This window comes from Phocoena phocoena, chromosome 7 (genome assembly GCF_963924675.1).
Source record: "Phocoena phocoena chromosome 7, mPhoPho1.1, whole genome shotgun sequence".
In the NCBI taxonomy this organism is placed as follows: Eukaryota; Metazoa; Chordata; class Mammalia; order Artiodactyla; family Phocoenidae; genus Phocoena; species Phocoena phocoena.
This window is the reverse complement of record NC_089225.1, coordinates 96,174,558-96,198,959: the sequence shown is the minus strand read 5'-3', so window position 1 is coordinate 96,198,959 and position 24,402 is coordinate 96,174,558. Positions and strand designations below refer to the sequence as shown.

At 38.7% G+C, this 24,402-nt stretch overlaps 1 protein-coding gene across 1 annotated transcript in view; it reads right to left on the bottom strand.

The window, feature by feature from the left end:
- Positions 1-6,434: 6,434 nt before the first annotated feature.
- CNOT9 (CCR4-NOT transcription complex subunit 9) overlaps positions 6,435-24,402 on the bottom strand; it is a 28,114-nt gene continuing 10,146 nt past the window's right edge. Inside the window, exons 3-8 of the mRNA XM_065880764.1 lie at positions 22,610-22,725; positions 20,586-20,695; positions 15,808-15,917; positions 10,489-10,587; positions 10,182-10,273; positions 6,435-8,758 (exon numbers count right to left, since the gene is read on the bottom strand). Coding sequence (XP_065736836.1) covers positions 8,590-8,758; positions 10,182-10,273; positions 10,489-10,587; positions 15,808-15,917; positions 20,586-20,695; positions 22,610-22,725 — 696 coding nt within the window. The 3' untranslated portion in view covers positions 6,435-8,589. The remainder of the gene's footprint in view (positions 8,759-10,181; positions 10,274-10,488; positions 10,588-15,807; positions 15,918-20,585; positions 20,696-22,609; positions 22,726-24,402) is intronic.

Sequence of the window (24,402 nt, the reverse complement as noted above, 5' to 3'; positions counted from 1 at the left end):
CCTTTGCTTCTCTTGCACTCTCTGGCTTCCTCCCCTCTTCTGCTGCAGTTTGCTGCTGTCACTGGCAGACTTACAGTCAGATAGAAAGAGTAGGGTGGGGAGAGGTGTGAGCGCTCTCCTCAGTCCAGCCCATCCAACTCTTAAAGGCCCAGGACACTGGTCAGTGTGAGGGAGGAGTGGGGGTGGGGTGCGCAGAAGAGGATTAAGGGGAGGGATTGACGGGCATCACATCTCCAGGGAGGAGGAGCCTGTCTGTCCTTCATCTTGATGCCAGCCCTCACTGACCTCAGTCCTGCAGTAGCTCTCAGAGTGAAACCCAAGGAGTATCCGAGTTGCAGTGCTCCATGAATCACTGCTTTTCATTCTGGTTGGTTTCTCTCTGCGTGTTGTACAGCTGTCTTTGCCCTTATTTCATCTGGCTCCTTTCCATGGTGTCTGTTTCCACTGGCAGAAGTGTCTCTGCATCCTGCCTTGCCGGGCACTCAGTCTAACTCTATGGCTCAGGGAAAGGAAAAAAGATAGAATGGGAAAGGGGGAAGATGAGAAAAGGAGGAGAGGAATGATTTGTGTAGAGGGATAGCTTGGTATCTACGTATATATTAGGTACTTGCTAAATATTGAAGGAATGCATACGTGAATGTAGAAAACAATTTGTTTCATATATTCATTCATTCTACAACCATTTGTTCAGCACCTCTAATATGCAAGGACGTATATGTGTTTTTATAATGGTACATGTAGAAATGAAGCAGAATCATGGTGTCTGAGGATCAAGGGCAAAAAGAGGAGCACAAGGCTGGAAAGACACCCAACTGGGAAAGGAAGGTAATGAGCTTCTTACAGCGTGTATAAATAGGCAGCAGAAACAGAAACCAAGATTGAGGAAAGGGCACCAAGTTAGGTGAGGAATAGGGGATTGTAAAGGGCTTTATCATGGCCCCATACTTCACAGTGAGAAACTAAGGCCCAGGGAAGTTTAGGCCATGTCCTAGCCTCACATGTCAGCAGCAGAGACTGCCAGTCCCTTACACTCGCCCAAGTACTGTGAGCTGGGACCTACTTTTGCTCTGCCTTGGGAGGACTGTAGGGTATGGTTCTTTCTGGATCAGTGGATGACAGTATGGAGCTGCGGGCATAGGGCACAGCACTGTACTTGGAGTTCTGTGGGATCGTCTTCTGGTGAGGTGTGTCTTAATCATAGGCACAGAGGGAACTAACTGTACGACGTGGTGTGATTTTTGAGTGTGCTGAGATCCAGCTGCCTCTTGTGGCTCCTCCAAACATCCCTCAACTGCCTAATAGTCTACCATCAGTGATTATTTATAGCTAAATCGTTAGTCCCATTAAAATAAAATCCTGAGTGATTACCATAAATGTCAGGATAGTGGTTACTTTGGGGAGGAGGGAGGAGTCGTGACCTAAGTTGAGTTTACTGTACTACGAGCAGGTTTTGGTAAAGGAAAAGGAGTATGCAGGGAGTAGAGGCAGAAGACGGAAGTCCATTCATGGAGAACAGGAAGATTAGGAGGCATCAAGATTTAAACTGTGCTGATTTCATATTTTACTTAATAATGGTCCTGTGTCACATGCTCGTCTTACTCTCCCATTTCCACTTCTCCAACATCATCATGTCCTTATTTTTCCATACTTCCCCTTCACCTTCCCCACTCCCCTTCTGGATTCCAGGATTACATACAGTTTGCCTCTCTGTGTCACTATTTGCCTCACCTAATTGCGGCCCAACCTCCTTCCCTTCTGGGTGTTCTGTGAGGGGTATTATCACCCCTCCAGGGTTTTCTGGTAGAGTTTGAATCTCAAACATTCTGTTTCAGTGTTCTCATAAGCACCCCAGATCATGTGTTCTGATTTTGGGGAAAGGCACTTGGAGACCTTCACAAGGTTAATGTGGCTCCAAAGAATGGCTTAGAAGACATGCTCACTGCAGAATGCTCCTCAGACACAGGACAGGAGCAGACAGACAGGGCCCTGTGCATAGGAACTGTCCATCTGGTTTAGTTGCTCCTATTTCCATAATGATCCTGGCCCTTCCCCCACTGTTGTCTATTATTAACAGATCCAGAAACCTGATCAGGGTAGCAGCAGCAGAGGGACTTTCTGGGAACCATGCCCAGGAAAGGCCTAGAAGCCCTAAATTGAAATGAAGGGGCAGCTGGCAAAGAGGGAGATCTAAACAGTATACTCTCTTACTGCTGCGTAGGCAAGCCTAAACTCTCCTCCTGACACCCAGGGGAGATGCCCTAAACTTCTCTGCTTCTCAGGAGTCAGGTTGGGGTTTCAGAGACCTCTTTCCCAGACCATCCAACCAAACTACTCAAACTTCTGAAATAAAGCCCCCTTCTTGTTGGTCAAAAAGGCAACTCAAAATATTAAATTCCATCTAAAAAATCATCAATATGAGACCACCTGCTGAATTATAAGCCAAGATATATAACTTCGAAAGACCACAGAATATGTAGCCACTCTTCCATTCCAGCAAAAAAAAAAAAAAAAAACAAAAAACCCCAAAACAAAAACAAAAAAACACCAAAACCACCAAGGGGAGTGGGAACAAGGAGGTATAAAATAAACCAGAGAACAAGATGATAGAAGTGAGAACTAAAAATGCAAAGGGTGTAAATGCAAAGGGTGTAAGAGGTAAAACTTTCAGAAAATTCACAAAATACAAGTGTATGCTATTTTTAAGCCATATCTCAGAAAGGTGGTACTAAAATGTTGAAAGTTAAAGGAGGATATCTGGGTGTGGAAGGACTCCAATTTCATTTTTATTCAAGATTGCCTTGACTGTTTTGGCACTTTGCATTTCCATGCAAATTTTAGAATCAGCTTGTCAATTTTCACAAAAATAAACCTGTTGGGATTTTACTTAGAATTGAGTTTCACCAGCAGATCAATTTGAGAGAACTGTCATCCTTACAATATTATTTTCCAATCCATGGAGTCGATATATGTCTTAATCTTTGTCTTTTTTTTTTTTTTACATTTAAGGCATTTCAATTTTTTTTATTTTCAAAATGTATTCATTTATGTTATTGTCAGATCGTAAAGTCATCCCTGAAATTTCATCAGGGTTAAAAATGCTTCTCAAATCTAATGTTATCTTATATACAATTTCAAGAAATAAAACTAAGTTATTGTGCAACTTTCACAGTGAGATTTCCAAATAGCTGAGAACATAGGCAAGTTTCCCCTTTGCTTCCAACAGACAGAAGCTAACCTATAACAAGGAAGAAAAATATTTGGTGAATTGACTATACATGATTTGACCACACACCTGTCAGTCTTTCTTTCAAGAATGTTTCATTGTTTTCAATATAAAGATTCTGCATATCTTTTGATAAATCTATTGATATTTCTAGCTATTTGTTATCCTATTATAAACAACATATTTTTGAAATTTCATTCTCTATTTATTGTATCTATAATCTTATTTTTTAAAAATCTTTTATTAATTAAAAATTTTTTTTAATTAAAAAAATATTTATTTGGCTGTGCTGGGTCTTAGTTGCAGCATGCGGGATCTTTAGTTGCAGCATGCGGGATTCTTAGTTGCAGCAATATGGGATCTTTAGTTGCAGCATGAGGGATCTTTAGTTATGGCATGCGGGATCTTTAGTTGCAGCATGCAGGGTCTTTAGTTGCAGCAATGTGGGATCTTTAGTTGCAGCATGAGGGATCTTTAGTTATGGCATGTGGGATCTTTAGTTGCAGCATGCAGGGTCTTTAGTTGCAGCAATGTGGGATCTTTAGTTGCACCATGAGGGATCTTTAGTTATGGCATGCGGGATCTTTAGTTGCAGCATGCGGGCTAGAGCCCTGACCAGGGTTTGAACCCAGGCCCCCTGCATTGGGACCACAGTCTTAACCACTGGACCACCAGGGAAGTCCCTTCTTTTATTTTCTTGACTAATCACACTGGCTGGGACCAGTATAATGGTATATGGAGTTGTGATAGTGGACATCCTTATCTTATTCCTCATCTCATGGAGAATGATTTCAATATTTTATCACTGAGAGGTTTACTGTAGGGTTTTTATTAAGATTTTTATTTTATTAAAAAAATTTTTTTGTTTTCATGAATATGAAACTTTTAACTTCTTTAAATTATAATTAAATTTTATTTTGGGTCAAAGTAATTACACACACACATATATATATTTGTGTGTAATCAATTAACCTACCTACATACATATGTAAGATTTTTATGAGATTAAGGATATACCCTTCTATTTCTCGTTTTCAAAGTTTTTAAAAATCATGGATAGCTGTTGAATAGCGTTCTTTCCTGCATGTGTCTAGATTGATTTTTCTCCTTATACGTTGATTGTGTGAATTGAATCCATTAGTTTTCAAGTGTTGAATCAATCTTGTATTTTTGCAGTAAACCCAAATTAGATATGACCTATTATCATTTTTATATATCGCTAGATTTGACTTGCTTATTTTGTCTGGCAGTTTTACATTAACATTCCCGGGAGAGATTAGCGCCTGGTTTTCCTTTCTGGTGATATCTTTGATAGTTTTGGTGGCTGGGTTATACTGCTTCAAAAGTGAATTGAGGGACTTCCCTGGTGGTCCAGTGGTTAAGACTCCATGCTCTCAATGCAGGGGGCCCGGGTTTGATCCCTGGCCAGAGAACTAGATTCCGCATGCCACAACTAAGAGCCTGCATGCCCCAACTAAAGATCCCATGTGCCACAACTAAGACCTGGTGCAGCCAAATAAATAAATATATATATTTTTAAAAAGTGAATTGAGATCTGTTCCCCTTTTCTATAGTTTCTGATACTGGTGACTCTAAGATATGAATGATGTCCCTTTTTCCATTAAAAAAAGATTTTATTTATTTTTGGCTGCATCAGGTCTTAGTTGTGGCACACGGGCTTCAGAGCATGCGGGCTCTCTAGTTGTGGCATGCGGGCTTAGTTGCCCCGTAGCATGAGGGATCTTAGTTCCCCAACCAGGGATCGAACCTGCGTCCCTGCATTGGAAGGCAGATTCTTAACCACTGGACCACCAGGGAAGTCCCTCTTTTTTCATTTCTAATGTTGAGGTTTTTTTCCTGATCAGTCTATGGGTTTATCAGTTTTACTGTTTTTGAGGGAATGACTTTTGGCTTCACTGATTTTCCTTCTTGTACATCTGTTTTCTATTTCACTTTTTTTTTTTTCTGCATTCTTCCTTCTACCTTTTGAATTTGCTATTCTTTCCCAGTTTCTTGATGTGAAAACTTAGATCACTGACTTCAGCCTTTCTTTTGTAATGTGTGAGTTTAAAGTTATATATTTTAGTGCTTTACCTGTATACCACAGGTTTTGATATGGCATATCTTTATTACCAGTTAATTTTTTTTATTTCCTTTGTGCTTTTTTTTCTGTGACCAGTGGGTTATTTAGAACTCTACTTCCTGTTTTATAAACAGTTAGGGACTTTCCAGTTGTTGTTGTTGTTGTTGTTTTTTCCCTAGCTTAATCCCACTGTGTTCAGAGAACACTGTATTATTTTAAATTATTTTTGAAATTTCCTGAGGCTTACTTGATGGTCCAGCTATGATCAATTTTGGTAAAAGCTTTTGGTGCTATTAAAAATATGTATACTGTTGGTTCAGTGACAATGTTCTATTTATGTCAGTTAAGCTAGGTTTAATTGTGTTGTTCAACTTACCTATTATATCTGGTTTTTAAATAAATGTATTATTAAAAAAAATTTAAATTCCACAACATTCTGGAAAGAAAAATCTCATTTCATTCTATGGTTTCCTATTTTAAATGTTTTCCTTGGACTTTTGATAGCAATTAACTTTGTGTATTCCCCCTCTCCCCCTCATACTTTCCCAGCCTTTGAGCAGCAGGAATAGTGAGCAAGGGAATCATACATATAGCTAGTAAGGAAGCTCTGAAGGCTACCAATGCCTCTCCTTGCCCTGTACCATCACTGAAATGAAGGCCCTCAACCCTTGGAAAAAAGAAGCTGGAAGCAGAGGTTGGCTCTCTCCCATTAAGAGCCAGGAACAGGGATGGAAACAACTCTGGAGATGTGCTCTAAGTCTTGAACCCTGGAAAGAAATGAATATTAAAGTCTTTGATAAAATGTTTCAAGCTTTACCTCTTCATTTATAGAAGTCTCTCCCACACTAGTACTGTTCTAGCTACTACAGCCAGGAGTGAGGTTCTGCCCCAGCAAGAGATACTTTGTCCGAAAAAGGGCACCATCTCAGCCTTGCAAACAGCTTTTATACATCAGTAATCTTCTCCCAAAGGACCTATCTAGAAAGGAACCATCACTGCCCTCTTGGCAGTGTGTGTGTGTAGTTCAACAGAGGTAGAGGCAAGGTTGATGAGGATCATCTGACCAGTGCCTAGATACCTCGATATTGACAAAATAAAATCTCCAGTTTAAAAGAAAAATTATTGTTACAAAAACAGAAGCATGTTTTATTTCAATCCTGTTGAGGGAGTGAGGATGGAACACAGAAAATGTGGGGCGGGGGAGAGGTCCTCTTTATACACACAGGACATCAGGATCAACTACAAGGAACAACACCCATTTCCACCCCTCCCCGCAACTCCTACATGGGGTCCAAGGCCAGCTGAGAATAGATGGTACAAGAATTAAGATACTATTGGCACAGTACAATGGCCAATGCACCGAAAGATGCAGAAGAGAATTTTTCAGGGAGCAAGGCCTGGCCCTCAGCTGCTTCCCCAGAGAAGGGGGAATGAGAAAACTTTGGCTCAGAAGGAAGGTGGTTGGCAAAAATCAGGATTACCCTAGCTGGACTCTCCAGGTCAAAACTACGGGCTGAAGGGAGTCAAGACATTTATCCAGTCCATGCTGTTCTCTGATTTCTCCAAGACCTCTTCTCTTCAGGCTTGAGATTAGTGAGAGCTGGCCTGGTTCTCCTCTTCATTTTGGAAAGCAGGGGAATAAGTGCTTATCCGACCCTTTCTACATCTAGGCTACTTAATTACTACTTTCTTGGCTCTAAAGAGACAGAAGCCAACTAACAAGCCGGCTCCCTTTGTGAAAGTCGGCTTGAAAGAGCCCTTGGGTTGGCAAACTGCCTCTGCCAAGGTTTCTCTGAGCCTGCCCCTTATAAACCCTCCCCAAATGTATTCAGGGACACCTTCAGTCGTGTGAGATATGGGCCAAAAATACTTGGTCTCTCTCTAGTTGGGCTAATAATCCCATCTTTGACTGCAGATGGGGATTAGAGACAGAGAAAGCAGGTGATGGCAGGGGGAAGGACTGGGGGAAAGCAAGGCAGTTTACACTGCAGATTCAAGCCTCTGGATTGTGAATAGAGTCACCTAAAGCTCCAGAGCAGGAAGGGGGATTCTCTGACACAATATGAAAAAGTGTAAAATATTTTAGTGGCAACCCTGTAATTCCCATAGACCAAAGGGGAATGTGTCAAAAAAAAAAAAAAAAAAAAAAGACAGAATAAGTGAGGAAGCAGAGTCCAGCCCTCTATCTTAAATCTGAATAAAATTAACTCATTCAGCTAATACTGCTTCAAGTACAATCATGAAGACAGATGGAACTGTAGATTCACACTAGGGCAAAGAATACGATCAAGTAGCCTATCATCTTAAGCACAGACACCTCCCTTTTAAAAGTCATCTAGAAAATAACTTTGAGGACTTGAACTGAAGGTGACGTCCACCATCTCCTCTCCTCCCCCAATACAATACCCTTCCAGGACAGCCTGATGAATTAAGACGTCTGTTTTAAGTTTAATAGGAGGGAAGTGAAGAATGGAAAAGCACGGAGATTTGGAAATGCTAGCAGCTAAAGCCAAAAGCAAGGTTAAGGTCCTTATGGCATCCAGAACTAGGGGTAAAAGAATGGGAAAGGGAAGGGAAACAGGTGGTGGGTTCCTGCTGTCCTTTGGCTTTATATCCTTCCCCTGCCTCCCATTCCTCCCAACAGCTCATGCAGCTACTGGCCTGCTAGAGGGGATGTAATGCCCAGACCAACTTTTTATTGAGCTTACACATCTAACAGACTTGTAAACAGTACCAACTGACAAAGTTTTGCTGAATATTACAGCTTGTGTCCACTAAATACACCTCTCTCTGAGATTAAAAACAAAAAACCAAAGTAAACAAATACTGAGAGAGGATGAAGAGACATATCTTGAGTCTTCCAGGAAGGCAAAATAAGAAAACGCCACATGGCTTGGTCCCAGGTGTTCACCATGCCTAGAGTGCTGCTGCTGTCACCACTGTCTCCCCTCCCTGCCAGTGGCTGGGTAGAGGTGAGGGAGAACGGTCATCTTGGGCATGCTGCAAATACAGCATTTGCTGGTGTTGACACCCTCCTTGGCTGTGGTGGCAGAACACTGTGTCAGGAGCCTGTTTCCTGGGAGTAGCAGAAGGAGCCCAGGTCCTCAAGGCAGCCTGATGGCAGCTCATACACCTCAGCAGGGGTACTGTGCCTCTTTTCTCCAGTGCAGTTCAGCATTGAGGTCGTCTATTCCCAGTCAGCGATAAAACCTGAGCTGTATTCCTCGCAGGTTCCCCCTCCCTTCCCCAACTTGGGGGAGTAGTGGGAGGGGACGGGGGAGGATCACTGAGGGGGCAGGGGGATACCCCGGGGATCGGTGACCTGGCCCTCTTGCAGGTTCTTCACGAGTTGTGCAAGCCAGCGTTTAGTGGTGGTGTCATCTTTTAGCACCTGGGCGAAGGTCGTGTCCTTCAGCTGGTCAGGGAGGCACTGCCTCAGTGCTTCACGTGCCCTACATCAGAAATAAACAAACCGACCAGGGAGACCAAACAAATAAACCCATATCTGGGGGACAGGGAAGAGCCCTTTTCTTAGATATAAATACATAGAATCCTGGGAATCTATGGTTCTGTCAAGGTACTTTAAGAAGCCATTAAAATTCTTTAAAGCTTATGTTAGGCATAGGCTCAGATTGCTCCAGGATCTGTTGTCTGCAAACATTTTCAGAATGATGCCCCAATATAGAATTTTGTGACAAAGCAAATGGAATAAAATGGTGCAATAATTTACTTCAATTCAAACTGCTTTCTGATTTATTACAGTAAACATTGTCATAATACTCATGTTGGAAATATATGGATTATACAGTAAATGAAATATTCCAAAATCAGTACATTAACAGGGGATATGACCTCACTCATAGTATGATAAATTAATGAATTTTAAACTGATATAAATTTGTCTTTCCAAAAACAGCTTCAGTTTTATAGTTAAAACCCTTAATAAGAGATGAGCAGTAAAAACAAATCTATGGTAACATTATTATCAGATGAACTTTTAAATGTTTCATTTACTTTAAAATATGACCAGTAAAAGTCGAATCTGAAAACTCAAAAAGGTAAATGTTAACTATTTATAAGGCTGCTTTTTAAAAAAAGTTATAGCTTTTGTACTCAGCCTAGGTTCTTTGTGCAAGGAGAGTTTTAAATAAACATATTTTCAAACTTTGGTGAAAACAGGAACCACTAAAGAACAAGACAAAATGGTCAAAGAAATAGTTAGGGCTTAAATAACCTCAGTGGCAGGAGGCTGAGTTCACATTAAATCAAGTTATCCTCATTCCTTAGAACACAGAAATCAACCCATTATGTGGTTTAGGAGAATCTGAGCAAGTGGCTTTCAGCATGAATTATGGATTTACAAAGCAAAAGGTCAAATATTTCTAAAACGCATTGTATCTACAATGTATGATTTCTGGCAGAAAGATTACGAACATAGGGAGATAAAACAATTAGCTCAAGGACTTTACAGGAAGAGAACTGGAAATATAATTCAAGAGCCCTCTGGGCCTGTTCCTTTCTTAAGAGACCTTTGAAAGTATACTTTTCTTTCTGACCACCTGGAGTAGCAACAGAAAGCTCAAACCACAGGAGTAATGTATCAGAAGATTCACTGTCTGAACTCTCTGGAATTTTAGAGTAGGGTACGGAGTTCCAGTGCGGAGATAAAACTCTGATGGAGTTTTAAATTCAGCACTTCAGATTTTAAAAGGAATAAATCAAGGTCTGTCTCAGACAAGCTAAATATAGTTTTATCCCTTCCCTGTCCTAAAGACATAGGAGCTACCCCATGAGATGGGGCAACTGCTCACTAGAGTATTTCCCCTGAAATACTCACCAGAGTATTTAAGTCCTATAAATCCTATAAATGTTTACCTGGGATTATCTGAGAGTCGAAGGTAACATCTTACTACATGCTTCAGCAAACGGGCGGAAGGCTCTTTGGATAGCTGCAGGACCATCTTACCCTGTTTCCCCCAAAACAAGGTGGGATAGGAAAAAAACACACAAAACACAAAATAATCCTAGTTGATATCAGAGAGCAGATATTGCAAGAACAGTTATACAAGATTCCACAGTTGTTATTTCTAGTTGGGAGACTGAAGCAGCTCAGTGTCGACTGCAAAGCGACTAAGCTGTGTGATCAGAAGCAGTTACAAAGAAGGCAAATCAAAGAACTCACCAAGATCATGGCAACATGGGAGAAACGCTCATACGTCTGACATATATAAGCCAAACCAGTGTCATCTAAGAGGATCTTCTGGAGGATAAATGTGGCAACCTGGAGTAAAACAAAATTAAGGAGTCCAAAACGTTGCTCAGACTTGTCTTCCAACTGTCTGCTTTTCTCCCAGGAATAACCATAAGCAGAAAACTAAGCAAATACCCTTGCATTCTATATAACTTACTTGACGAGACACGCATAGTACAAAAAAATTAATAAATATTGCCATATCGAACATTTAGTATGTGCTGGAATTTTTCCTTAAGCCATAACATGCCTTATCTTATTTTCACAACAAACCTATGAGGTAGGTACCATTGTTATTCTCATTTTACATAAAAGGTAGGTAATTATCAGAGTCTTAAAAACAGAGAGACTGTCTGTTACTGAACACCTACTATGTGCCAGGTGTAACTGTTGATCAATAACTTGCCAGGTTAAGGTCCCAAGTGACAAAGCTACTAACTCAGAGTTGAGATCAAACCTAGTTAAACACAGAGCCTCTTCCCTTTTCCATGGGCCAAGATGATTTTAGCAATTCAGCTATGCCTCATCTCTTCCGAATGAGTTAGGTAAATCTTTTCTTATTCTTAAAAGATCTTAAAGAAAATAAGACTTTTAAGCCTCCCTTCGAAAATTGTTCCAACAGTAATAAAGAATATACTCACTTTAAGCTCATTAATTCTTACATAGATGGGATTAAAAAAATACTAGTTTAATTCAAGTCAAATGATTATTATAATGATTCTCTTCCTCAGCTGCTCTTCAGAAACAACTGTGGGAATTGTTTTATTTTACTATTTTACTGGGGTATAACATTGTGGTTGGCTAAATAATGGCCCCCAAAGATATCTAGGTCCTAATCACCAAACCCTGGGGATGCTACTTTATATGGCAAAAGGGACTTTACAGATGTGATTAAGTTAAGAATCTTAGGGGAAGATTAATCATCTTGGATTATCCAGGTGGGCCCTAAATATAATCATCACAAGTGTCCTTAAAGAGGAAAGTGGAGGGAGATTTGACAATAGAGGAGAAGGTGATGTGACAGAAGCAGAGAGAGATTTGAACATGCTACGCTGCTGGCTTTGAAGATGGAAGAGGGGGCAGTGAGCCAAGAAATGCAATTCTAAAAGCTGGAAAAGTCAAGGAAAGGGACTCTCTCCTAGAGCTTCCAGAGGGAATGTTGCCCTTACTGGCACCCTGACTTTAGCTTGGTTAAACTGATTTACGGTTGCTGGCTTCCAGAACTGTAAGAGAATAAATTTGTGGTGTTTTGAGCCACCAAGCTTGTGGCAATCTGTTATAGCAGCAATAAGAAACTAATACAAACATATACACAGTAAAATATGTAAAGTGCACTAATCTTAAGTGTATCTTAATTTTTACATCCTACACATCTGTGAACCACAACCAGATTAAAATACAGAACATTAGGAGGTTGGGATTAACACATACACAATATTAAATATAAAATAGATAACCAACAAGGACCAACTGTATAGCACAGAGAACTATACTCAATATCTTGTAATAACCTATAATGGAAGAGAATGTAAAAAAAGAAAAAAATATATATGAATCACTTTGCGGTACACCCGAAACTAACACAACATTGTAAATCAACTACATTTCAATAAAAATGAAATAAAATAAAAATTTTAAATAAAATAAAATACAGAACATTTCCAGCACCCCAGAAGATTCCCTTGTGCCTTTTCCCAGTCAATATCCTTCCCTGAGAGGTAATCACTATTCTGATTTATCCTCACTGACTGTACTTGCCCGTTCTTGAATTTCACATACATATATGAGTCACATGGTATGAACTCATATATAGCTGGCTTCTTTCACTTGACATAATATCAGCCACATTGCATGTATCAGCAGTTCATGCTTCTTAACTATTGTGCAGTTTATTTTGTAACTATACTACAATTTATCCTTCATGAGTAAAAATGCTATAAATACTCCTATATATGTTTTGATGCCCATGAGAGCTTTTTTTTTTTTTTGCCATGCTGTGTGGCTTGTGGGATCTTAGTTCTCTGCCCAGAGATCAAACCTGGGCCCTTGGCAGTGAAAGCGTGGAGTCCTAACCACTGGCCCGCCAGGGAATTCCCGAGAGCTCATTTTTCTTTGGGTGATAGGGTAGGTTTATGCTTATAGTGGATACTGCCAAACAGCTTTCCAAAATAACAGCTTTCCAAAATAACTTATACTATACACTCACCCAGGGGGATTTAAAAAAAAACACAAATGTCCATACTTTATCAACCTGCAGAACGATTCAGTAGGTCAGATATGGGACCTGGACCTTGATGTTTTAAAAACACTTCACAGGGACTTCTCTGGTGGTCCAGTGGTTAAGAATCAACCTTCCAATGCAGGGGATGTGGGTTCGATCCCTGGTCGGGGAACTAAGATCCCACATGCCGCGGGGCAACTAACCCCAGGTGCTGCCACTACTGAGCCCACGTGCCACAACTAGAGAAAAGCCCGTTCGCTGCAACGAAAGAGTCTGTGTGCTGCAACTAAGGCCCAACACAGCCAAAAAAAAAAAAAGAAAAAACCCCAAAGAAACAAAAACACTTCACAGGTGATCATGCCACACAGCTCTGACTGAGAACCTCTGCTTTACTGGGTGTCTACTATGGCAAGACGTTTGACTAAGCATCGTACATAAAAAGTGAACACAACGAGGTGTCTGCTTGCATGGAGCAAAAGAAGAAAGACTTGCCAGGAAGTGACTACAAACCATAAAACCATAAAACGTAGGATAGGAGAAGTATTCTACTTGAAGCGTAAAGGTCAATGGGAACATCTACACATCAAGGATGAATTAATTCTAGTAATGGGCAAGGAATGTAAATAGGGGAGGGATCATTAGGATGGGGGCTCCTGGAAGAAATGTCACTAAAGAAGAAATGAATCTTTTTCTGTCCCAGCCATAAGAAGCCAACTTGAAAAAACCCTATTCATAGGCAACTGTAAATAAAAAATGACAGAATACAGTTGTAACCATTCCAATCCGGTCCCGGAAAGCCACTGAAATTAACAAAAGGAATAAAATTAAGGGACAAATGAGAGTAGAAAAGCATGAATAGGGACTTCCCTGGTGACGCAGTGGTTAAGAATCTGCCTGCCAATGCAGGGGACACGGGTTCGAGCCCTGGTCCGGGAAGATCCCACATGCTGTGGAGCAACTAAGTCCGGGAGACGCAACTACTGAGCCTGTGCTCTAGAGCCTATGAGCCACAACTACTGAAGCCTGTGCACCTAGATCCCGTACTCCACAGCAAGAGGAGCCACTGCAATGAGAAGCCCGCGCACTGCAACGAAGGGTAGCCCCCGCTCACCGCAACTAGAGAAAGCCTGTGCACAGCAATGAAGACTCAATGCAGCCATAAATAAATAAATAAATAGATGAATAAATAAATTTATTTATTTAAAAAACAAAGAAAGAAAGAAAAGCATGAACATAGATCACATGTCACTTATTCTTTGTGTGTTAGTAGAAAATTGAAGACAGAGGTTTAAATCCTCCCTAACACACACACCTTAGATGGCAGGCTGGGTGGAAAAGTATTCAGAGGTAAAATACTTGACTTAAAAGCTGCCAACTTCAGCTCATAACATCTCTCTTTCCATCCATTATTTTTAAACAAATGGCAATCTTGGATAAAAAGACGCCCACAGGGAAACTTCTATTGAGACATACCCTACACAGGGGTAACAAGTAATACTTATCTGCATTTTCAAGGAAATTGAAGAGAATGTGGACTTTAAAGAACATTTTAAAAAATTCAAAGAACATAAAAAATTCAAAGAAGAGCTGAAAGGACATGAGAAGTGAGAGGCAGAGACTAGAGGAAAATAATTAATACAAAATTAAACTGCTACATGTATACACAGAATATTTCTGGAAGGATTCTACAAGAAAGTAGTAATACTGGTTACTACTGGAGAGAAGAACTGAGAGGCTATGGTAGGAGACTTCCATTTGTTTGTATAGCCATTTGTAGTAGCATTTGAATTTTTACTTTATTTGTATTGTGTATTCAAAACAAAAATAATTTAAATCATTACATCTACTTACGTCCAACTCAGCAATAAGTACTTACCAAATTAAAAATTAGAGTGACTAGTCTAGTCAATGTGACTAGATACACTTTGGAAGCAGAAGTAAGATATTGCTAAAAATAGTCAGCAACATGGAAAAGTAGCCTGAGAAAAATCACGATATGAAATTAAAGATAGAAAGTAGAGAGGGAAAAAATATATATTTGAAAAATAGACAATATAGCATAACTGATGTTGCTGAAGCAAGAGGCCAAAACAAATCAAAGGGAAAACTATAAAATTAACCAAAAAAGAGACACAAAGAGTAGGCTCTTCCAGAAAAAAAATCTGATATAAGATTATCAAATGATGGACTTCCCTGGTGGTCCAGTGGTTAAGAATCCGCCTGCCAAGGCAGGGGACATAGGTTCAATTCCTGGTCTGGGAAGATCCCACATGCTGTGGGGTAACTAAGCCTGTGTGCCACAACTACTGAGCCTGTGCTCTAGAGCCCATGAGCCACAATTACTGAGTCCACGTGCCATAACTACTGAAGCCCACACACCTAGAGCCCGTGCTCCACAACGAGAAGCCACCACAATGAGAAGCCCACACACTGCAACGAAGAATAGCCCCTGCTCGCCACAACTAGAGAAAGCCTGCACACAGCAACGAAGACCCAGCGCAGCCAAAAGAAAAAAAAAATTATCAAACGAACTTAAAAATTATAAAAGAAGCTTATAGATACCACACAGAAAAAGCAAGTTCACCAATGAAAGGAAAATATTAGGCTGACCCAAGATTTCACTACAACATTCAATACCAGAAGACAACAGGGCTATGGCAATGGAGTTCTGAGAGGGAAAATAGAGGTTAAGAATTTATACCAGTCACATTATCATCCACGGTTAAAGTGCAAAGTAGGGAGAAGCTCAAGTATACATACACTTGATTATACATAAAAAAATGTCTGGAATAATACACCTGTGTAGTGAGAAGTGGGTTCAGATGAAAGGGAGAAATTTAGTGTTTTAACATGATATTCTTCTGATGGGTCTGGGTTTTAAAATCATCATTATATAACAATTTTTATTTAAAAGAGAAAAAACATTCATGAAAGTTTCAAAAAACCTGAAGAGAGGCAGAAAATGATAACCATGAAGAAGGAGCCCAAGAGTCAACAATATAGAATCTAATTAAGAGAAAAACACACACCGTTTTAGAAAGTTCACTTCCAGATTCCATAATGCGCAAACACAAAGGGATAATTTCTGTTGTCAGTAAAAAGTTGATTACTTCCTGCTCATCTGTTTTCACCAGGGCCCCTAAAGAAAATATGGACAAACAAAATTATTTCACAGTCAGGGTTTCCAACTAAAATTGTTCATCCAGCTAGTTGTGGAACTTAACATACAACACAAACTGTGGTTTATTAAAACAAAAAAAAAGGAAGAAAAGCACAGGTTGACTGTTATCAGTCAACACTAAAAGATCAGGTACCAAGTTTGGTCTATCATATAGTTAGCATCTGTTTAGCTATCTAAATAATTTTTCTATCACTCTTGGTAGGCATTCATACAATAATATCACCATCTCTTCTCCATATACCTTAGGTAAGAGAAAAGAATTCTACATCAGTACTAAAGCACATTCCCAGGTAGCAAAGAAACGATGTCAGTCTGAATCCTACTTAAGTCACAACAGGCATAAACAAACATTACTTCCTGGTTATTCAATTGCCCCTCTTTTCCCAAAGAGCACAAACACTGTAGGGCATACCTAAACAAGAAACACACACACCTGGATTCCAATTCTGGTTCCACAACTAGTTTACCTAAGTTTGACAAAGTTACCTTCCCTTTGCAAGCCTCTGTTTCTTTATAAAATAAGAGTTGGACCAATGACTTCTAAAATTCATCCCAATTCTATTATTCTGTTGGTTTCTAAACTTACACCACTGACCGGGTGTCAGACACAGTTCACTGATATCCTCTCCATTCTGCATATAGGGAGGCAGAGTCCCATTAAACAAATGACTGTTCCCTGAGCTGCCCAACGTATCACTAGCTTTTATATGAAAGGCCTTAGTTAACTGGACCTGTAATAACTAAAGTCAATCACTTCAGGAGAGAGTAATATCATTTACTTTAACCAGAACTGACAATCTACAAATGCTACATCTCTAAACAGCACATACCATAATTTACTAACATGGCCTGCTGCAGATGGCAGATTATTATCTCATTTAGATTTTTTACATATAGGTCTAAAATCCATTTTGTTAATTTTGTATAGAGTACAAGGTATAGGTCATGGTTCATTGCTTTGCATATGGATATCCAATTGTCCAGCACGATTTACTGAAAAAGACTATCCTTTCTTCACTAAATTCTCTTTGCAGCTTTGTCAAAAATCCAATTGACCATAATTGTGTGGGTCTATCTCTGTACTCTCCATTCTGCTCTACAAGTCTATCTTTTCTCCAATACCACACTGTCTTGACTCTGTAGTTTTCCAGTAGGTCTGGAAATCGGGTAGTATATGTCTTCCAACTTTATCCTTCTTTTTAAAAGATGCATATTCTATTTCATTTGTCTTTCCAGATTAAATTTTAGGATCACCTTGTCAATTTCTATAAAAAAAATCCTACTGGGATTTTGTTAGAATTGCTCTAAATCTATATATCATCTGGGGGAGAATGACATCTTAACCACATCTTAACGATAAACCAATTGATGAGTATGGTGTATCTCTGCATTTATTTAGGTTTTGATTTCTTTTGTCCTTGTTTTATAGTTTTTAGCTATAGACTATGCACATATTTTGTAAGACTTACACCCAAGTTTTTCTCGTTTTGGTGAAATTTCAATCTCTGTTTAGTGCAAGCACACAAAAATGTAATTGATTTTTGTATAATAACTCTATAACTTACAACCTTGTTAAACTCACTAGTTCTAGTAGCTTTTTTCTGTAGATTCTTCAAGACTTTTCAATGCAGTTAATCATGTTGTATGTGAACACAGTTTTCTTTTTCCTTTTTTTAAAAAAAATTTTTATTGAAGTATAGTTTCTGTACAATACTGTGTAAGTTACAGGTATACAATATAGTGATTCACAATTTTTAAAGATTATACTCCATTTATAGCTATAAAATGTAGCCAATATTTTATTTTTTCCTTTCTAATTTGTATGTCCTTTATTTTTTTTCTCTTGCCTTATTGCACCGGTAAGGATATCCAGGATGAGAATGAATAAGACTGGTGAGAATGAACATCCTTGCCTTGTTTTCAATCTTAGGGGGACAACATTCAGTTCTTCACATTAACTATGATCTTAACTGAAGGGTTTTGTTTTTGTTTTTGTACTTTATCAGGTTGAGAAAGTTCCCCTCTATTCCTGCTTTGCTGGAGTTTTTATCACGAATGGACACTGAATTCTGTCAAAGGCTGTTTTTATAAACTACAGAGAAGATCACATGATTTTTCATCTCTAGTCTGTGGATACGGTCAATCATAATGGCTGATTTTTGAAAGCTGAACCAGAATGATTTCCTGGGATAAAACCCACATGGTCATTATGATCCTTTTTACATGTTGCTGGATTTGATTTGTTACCATTTTGTTGAGAATTTCTGCACCTGTGTTCATGAGGGATACTGGTCTATAGTCTTTTTACTTCTTTTTTTGTTTTTATTATCAGAGTAATGCTGCCCTCACCAAGAGTTGAGAAGCCTCCTCTCCACGTTATGGAAAAGTTTTTAACAGAATTTGTGTTATTTCTTCTTTAAGTTTTTGGTAGAATTAACCAGTTGAAACCATCTGGGCCTAGAGTTTTCTATGTTGGAAGGTTTTTAACTACAAAAACTATTCAGCTTATCTCTTTTTTTTTTTTTGAGTGCACTCTGCCAGACCATATTTTTCAAAGAATTTGTGCATTTCACCTAGGTTGTCAAATTCATGGACAAAGAGTTATTAGCAGTATTATCTTATTATCTTTTTAATTGTCTGTAGAGTCTTTTATAATGCACCCCCTTTCATTTATGGTATTTGTAACTTGTGTCTTCTCTTTTTTTTATCAGTCTGTCTGGATAGAGGTTTATTAATTTTATTGAATTTTTTTCAATAAAAAATTGGGGTGGATGAAATGGGTGAAGGTGGTTAAAAGGTATAAACGTCCATTTATAAGATAAATAAGTCCCAGGGGTATAATGTACAGCATGGTGACCACAGTAACAATACAGTATTGTATGTTTGAAAGCTTCTAAGAGAAATCTTAAAAAGAGAGATCGTAAAAAGTTCTCATCACAAAGAAAAACAATGCTGCCTAGGTGTGATGATGGATGTTAACTAAACTTACTGTACTGATCATTTTGCAATATATACATATACCAAATCATGTTGTATACCAAAAACGAATACAATGTTATATGTCAATTATATCTCAAAAAACCAAACAAAAAAACCCTGCTTTTGGTTTCACTGATTTTATGTATTGATTTTCTTTTCATATTTTCATTGATATCTAGTCTTTATTATTTCCTTCCTTCTGTTTGCTCTGGTTTAATTTGCTCCTTTTTCTAGTTTCTTAAAGAAAAGCTTAGCTCACTGATTGAAGACCTCTCTTTCTTTCTAGTATAAGCATTTAATGCTACAAATTTCCCTCTAAGCCCTACTTTAAGCTGCATCCTATAAATTTTGATATGTTGTATTTTTACTTTTACTCAGTTTCAAGTATTTTCTAATCTATGTTATGTATCAATTCATTTATATTCAAACTTGTCTGATAACCCTTAAACTGCAGGAAAAAGTCTAGGCCCAAACATTCACCTTCTGCTTGTACTCTCAATGACTTGGGAGAAACTGAGTTTCTAAAAATACATGCAAGGGTAGACAACTGGCTTAATACTATCCAAGTACTGTTTCCACCCCCCACCACAGTCAACATTTACCCTAACACCACATAAGTGCATCATCCAACCACAGTAGTAAAAAAAAACAGCAGAAGTAGGATGATTTGAATTAGAATAATGAATACAAGTGTTTTCTTTTGGCTGGAATCATGTTGATGTTTTAAATCCTACACGAGACGTTTTTATATCTTACAAGCTGGAAAGAATATACTGGGAAAAAAGTTTCTAATTACAGTACCACTTGGGAGAAGATGTAAAAAACAATAACATTCATTTGGAGTATGAGATAACAGTTACTTCTTAAAAGTAGAATAAAATGTTCCTGAGAAATACCAAACTTTTAAATTATACTTCCTGATTCATGGTTTATAGACATAAGGATGTGAACACAGGTTGAACATAAAAATAATAACCAAACAAAACAAAGTTTGTATAACTGATGTTCTTATTATTTGGTTAGTATGTCGAGCAAAAACTATGAGAAAAAGACACTGAAAAACGGAAGGGCAATTTAGGAAAGAAATCTTCTTGAATGTATTTACATTTCACAAATCTAAAGATTTTCCTACCCTGGAGTCTAAGATCTGAAATAGCTGATATAGCGTTTTAGACACATCTCCCATAATAAATGTACATGGAAACATTAATTTGAGCATGCAAAAATTCAACGAGCTAAAACAGAAGGTAAATCCCTGGAATTATGGGAGAACAGCTCAGAAGTGACAAAGATGAAAAATCAAACCAAGAAACAAACTCAAATTCTTACTCCTGTAATAATAATCTATTTTGTTAACACTCTTGTTCTTTACTTTCCCTACAATTATTAAACATTTCTACATACACACTGAATTTAATCCCAAATGTTGGGTCTTATAGCCTTACTAACAATACTCAGAATGGTACTTGGTAAGAGCAATAATGTTCTGATATTCATTTATTAGTAAAAACAATTTATTAGACTCAACCCCGAAGACAAAAATGAATAACTGGTGAACAAAAGCTATAAAAGAACAGACAAAACACCTAAGACCACTATTATGAATGATGATGATTCCAGGCTTGCGAAACGATCCTAATAACTTACCAATAACTCCAAGACTGGTTAGCCGAAGATACTCAAAGGGACGCGTTTTGCTGACAGTGTGCAAAAAGGGGTACAAAAAAAGTGGGATGTGTGCTGCAAGAAATGCTGACCTAAAAGAAAAAAATAATCACATTCAGAGCCCAGAGTTAATTTCTAAGGATTCTGAACATTCCCAGGTGGTTAATTCTGTAAGGCCTATAACACTGCTTGACCAAGGCATCTCTAGGAAAGACTGTTACTGGTCATTAGTCTAGACCAGTGGTTCTCAGTTGGGGTGATTTTGCCCCCTCAGGGGCAATGTCTGGATATATTTTTGGTTGTCATACTGAAGGGATTGACATCCACTGGGCAGAGGCCAGGATGCTGCTAATCCTACAATGCACAGGACAGTCCCCTCTTATCCCCCTCCTCCCACCGCAAAGACTTAATCCAGCCCAAAATGTCAATAGTGTCAAGGCTGAAAAACCCTAGCCTAGACCAATGGTTAAGAGAACACACAATTTTCCCTGTATTCAGTACCAAGTACTTTAAAAACTGATAAAATATCCAACTGCAAGTTTTAAAAAATAGGTCATAAAATGCACTTAAGGGCCCAAGAGATTCTCCTAGATGCCCTACCTCATCTAGTTTATGGGTCAACAGTAATATTCACAGGTAGGAGCTGACAAAAACTTATAAACCAAGACAACAAAATAAGGCAGCCATTATCAAGGTTTATCTGTTATGCTTAAATACTCTTTTGGTTAGAGCTTTCAGATACACTAAGTATCCTAAAAACATTTCAATCTGCAGCTAATATGTTCAGCAACTAATATGGAATCAGTCTATTACTTTATATAATTTATAATTATACCTTACAGGAGAGCCAACACCCAAAAATTTTAAGAAAGTACTCTTGCATTTTTAAGTACTTAAAAGGAATTTTCTTAGCAATGTTTCTAAAGTTCCGAAAGGTCAGTGCCAACCTAGCACTCAGATTTTATAAGGAAAACTTGACAAAGAGAGGAAAGGCTTTAATAAAATGACTATTAAGTGCTTTAAGGCCATAAAAGTCACAAAGCAGATTCCTGAACAGAATCTCCCCTTTCTTAATTTGTCAGATATAGCAGGAAGGCAAAAATGTCTCAATTTGAATGCCAATTCTCATTTATTACAGAGGTTGCCTAAAATCCTGTGTTAAAAAAGATTCTGAAGCCAAATCTGGCTTACTATGTGAGAAAAAAGTACTGAGTCCAAATACTAACTGAACTCCTACTAAATGCCATGCACTGTGCCTCATGCGTGGCACAGTGACGCCTACCATGGATTCAGGAGGGAGAAGTAGCTGTATGCCTGACCTTTCCTGAGAGGTGACCACCAATCCTTTAAAGTTCCTTGCTACCAATGGGTAAAAAGTAAATAAGACAATGGAATACTATTCAGACTTAAAAAGGAAGGAAATTCTGACATATGCCATAATATGGATGAACCTTGAGGATATTATGGTGAGTAAAATAAGCCAATCACAAAAAGACAAATACTATAAGATTCCATTTATAACGAGGTACTCAGAATAGTCAAAATCATAGACGGAAAGTAGAATGGTAGTTGCCAGGAGCTGGGGGGCAGGGGAATGGGGAGTTATTGTTTAATGGGTATAGAGTTTAAGTTTTACAGGATGAACAGAATTATGGAAATGGATGGTGGTGATGATGGCACATTATGAATGTATTTAATACTACTGAACTGTATACTTTAAAATGGTTCAAACGATAAATTTTACATTATTTATATTTTACCATAATTTGAAAAGGCAAAAAATTAATTATAAAAGAACATGTTAAACAATACCATATTGTTACTACACTAAAATCTGGTGAATTAGAGACCAGAAATTCTTGAGGAAAAAAAAAAGTAAAAGAAGAGTCCCGAAGATCCACACCCACACACATGCACCCTACTTGCATGACCCTCCTCTCATCATTCAGAAGTTAGGACCACATTCAACACAAACCTCTACCCACACACTCATTCAAAGTATTTACCTGGTTTCTGGGTGTGATGCTACACATTGCAATAATGCCAGAGCGTTGCAAACTCTGTTAGACTGGTGTGCTGTCAAGGTGGGTGGGTTGATAGATGGATAAATATTTACAATTTCCTAAAAATGGAAATCAGCACCAGATGAACAAGGAACAACTTTAATTCCCATGGTATGAAAGCAAACAACTTTAATTCCACGTATCCTATAAGAAGCGAACCATTAAAAGAGGGGGAAGAAATAAACAATACTCCTATCCTTTCATCATAAATATACCTGACTGAGACTATCTGAGACATTTCTACATATATCTCTAGGAAGATCTCTATGGAGGCAACTGTGGTCAACCATACTTCCTCCTATATCCTGCATCACCTGTTGAGGCTTTCACTTGAGGGACTCATATTTATAATCCCCCCTTTTGTCAACACCTTACTTTTAGTTGCAGTGATGAGATAGCTAGCCAGAAAGTGTTAGTAAATCAACCACAGTGACTCACAAAAAAGTTTCTGTTTGGTCAGGTAGCAACTGCAAAAAGGGGGAGATAAGAACATGGGTATATGTGTGGGGATATGTACAAACAGCAGGGAATATATGTATTCTCCGCCGAAAGGCAATGATTTGCTGAACACAATTCCATTTATCTTAATTGTAAAACTTTTACACAGAAAATGTTCCTATAAGAAAGATTAGTTTCTTGGGTACGTGTTGTAGGGACAGAATATGAATTTACTTAACAGATTAAAAAAATTGATCTAATTATTGGGAATTATGGACAATACTTTAAAGGATGATCATTCTATCTTGGTTCATAGGACTATACCGTATCAATTTATTCCCCACAAATGACCGTTCTGGTCAGAACCAAATTTCAGCTATTTATTCTTCAATGTACAAGAATACCCACCTTTAATCCTACAGCTGTTATACCTTTATCTTAACATTTTCTTTCCCCAGAATATACCTTTCAGTTCTTATACCTTCCTTTCCATCCCCCCCACCATGTAGTAAATATTATTTTGTAGCACTCCTAAAGTTGTGTTTCTCAAAGTGTAGCTCTTACACCATGTACATTGGAATCACCTAGGTGTGGGGGAGCTGCCTGTTAAAAATAGATTTTTCATCTTAGACTAAATATATCAAATCTCTTGGGTAGGATCCAAGAATCTGCATTTTAACAAGTACCTTAGACTTTTCTAAAACAGATTCTTACAAATGCTAACATTAAAAAATATATATACATTCTGGGACTTCCCTGGTGGTCTACTGGTTAAGGCTCCGTGCTCCCAATGCAGGGGGCCCGGGTACGATCCCTGGTCGGGGAACTAAGATCCCACATACTGCAACTAAGCCCGCGCACTGCAGCTACTGAGCCTGCATGCTCTAGAGCCCATGCACCGCGAGTAGAAGAGCACGCATGCCACAACAAAAAGCCCACGTGCTGCAATGAAGACCCAGTGCAGTCAAAATAAATAAATAAACTAATTAAAAAAATAAAGTTTAGGACTTCCCTGATGGCGCAGTGGTTAAGAATCCGCCTGCCCAGTGCAGGGGACATGGGTTCGATCCCTGGTCCAGTAAGACCCCACATGCCACGGAGCAACTAAGCCCGTGCACCACAACTACTGAGGCTGCATGCCACAACTACTGAAGCCTGCACGCCTAGAGCCCGTGCTCTGCAACGAGAAGCCACCGCAGTAAGAAGCCTGTGCACTTCAATCAAGAGTAGCCCCCGCTCACCGCAACTAGAGAAAGCCCCCGCGCAGCAATGAAGACCCAACGCAGCCAAAAATAAAT